Here is a 446-nt window from a genome sequence, read left to right on the forward strand (position 1 = left end):
CGTCCGCCGGGCCCGGTCCGTCGGCGGCGGGCGGAGAAGGGAGGGTGCTGCTGAGCGGCGTCTGGCGGAGCCAACGGGCGGCGGGGAGGGGGGCGGGCGCTGCGGGGGTGTCGGGTTAGAGCGAGGCGTGACCCAGCTGACGGGCGCCGTGCGGAGCCTGGCGGCGGGCGCGGAGCCGGAGCCGGCGGGGGAGAGCGGCGGTAGCGGCGGCGCACGGCGTCGGTAGCGGTCGAGCTCTGGCGCGGCGTCTCCTCCACCCCCTCGTGAGCCTGGGGAACCTGCAGCTCAAAGCCGCCGCCAGCCACACCACCATGTACCCCGGCAACAAGCGGAAAAAGCTCTGGCGGGAGGAGAAAGGTATTGCTGCCCTTCCCCGCGCCGGGCCCGGGCCCGCCGCTCCCGCCCTTACCTCAGCCTCACCTGGGAGGGGGGAGCGGCGGGGGCCC

General features: G+C 76.5%; 1 protein-coding gene across 5 annotated transcripts in view; it reads left to right on the forward strand.

The window, feature by feature from the left end:
* The first annotated feature begins 161 nt into the window (after nucleotides 1–161).
* MACROD2 (MACRO domain containing 2) overlaps nucleotides 162–446 on the forward strand; it is an 897,605-nt gene continuing 897,320 nt past the window's right edge. For all 5 annotated transcript variants that reach the window (XM_014966420.1, XM_014966421.1, XM_014966424.1 and 2 more), the window contains exon 1: nucleotides 162–357. In XM_014966420.1, coding sequence (XP_014821906.1) covers nucleotides 312–357 — 46 coding nt within the window. In that variant the 5' untranslated portion in view covers nucleotides 162–311. The remainder of the gene's footprint in view (nucleotides 358–446) is intronic.

The sequence above is a fragment of the Calidris pugnax genome, unplaced genomic scaffold, assembly GCF_001431845.1.
Source record: "Calidris pugnax isolate Ruff unplaced genomic scaffold, ASM143184v1 scaffold31, whole genome shotgun sequence".
NCBI classification, from domain to species: domain Eukaryota; kingdom Metazoa; phylum Chordata; class Aves; order Charadriiformes; family Scolopacidae; genus Calidris; species Calidris pugnax.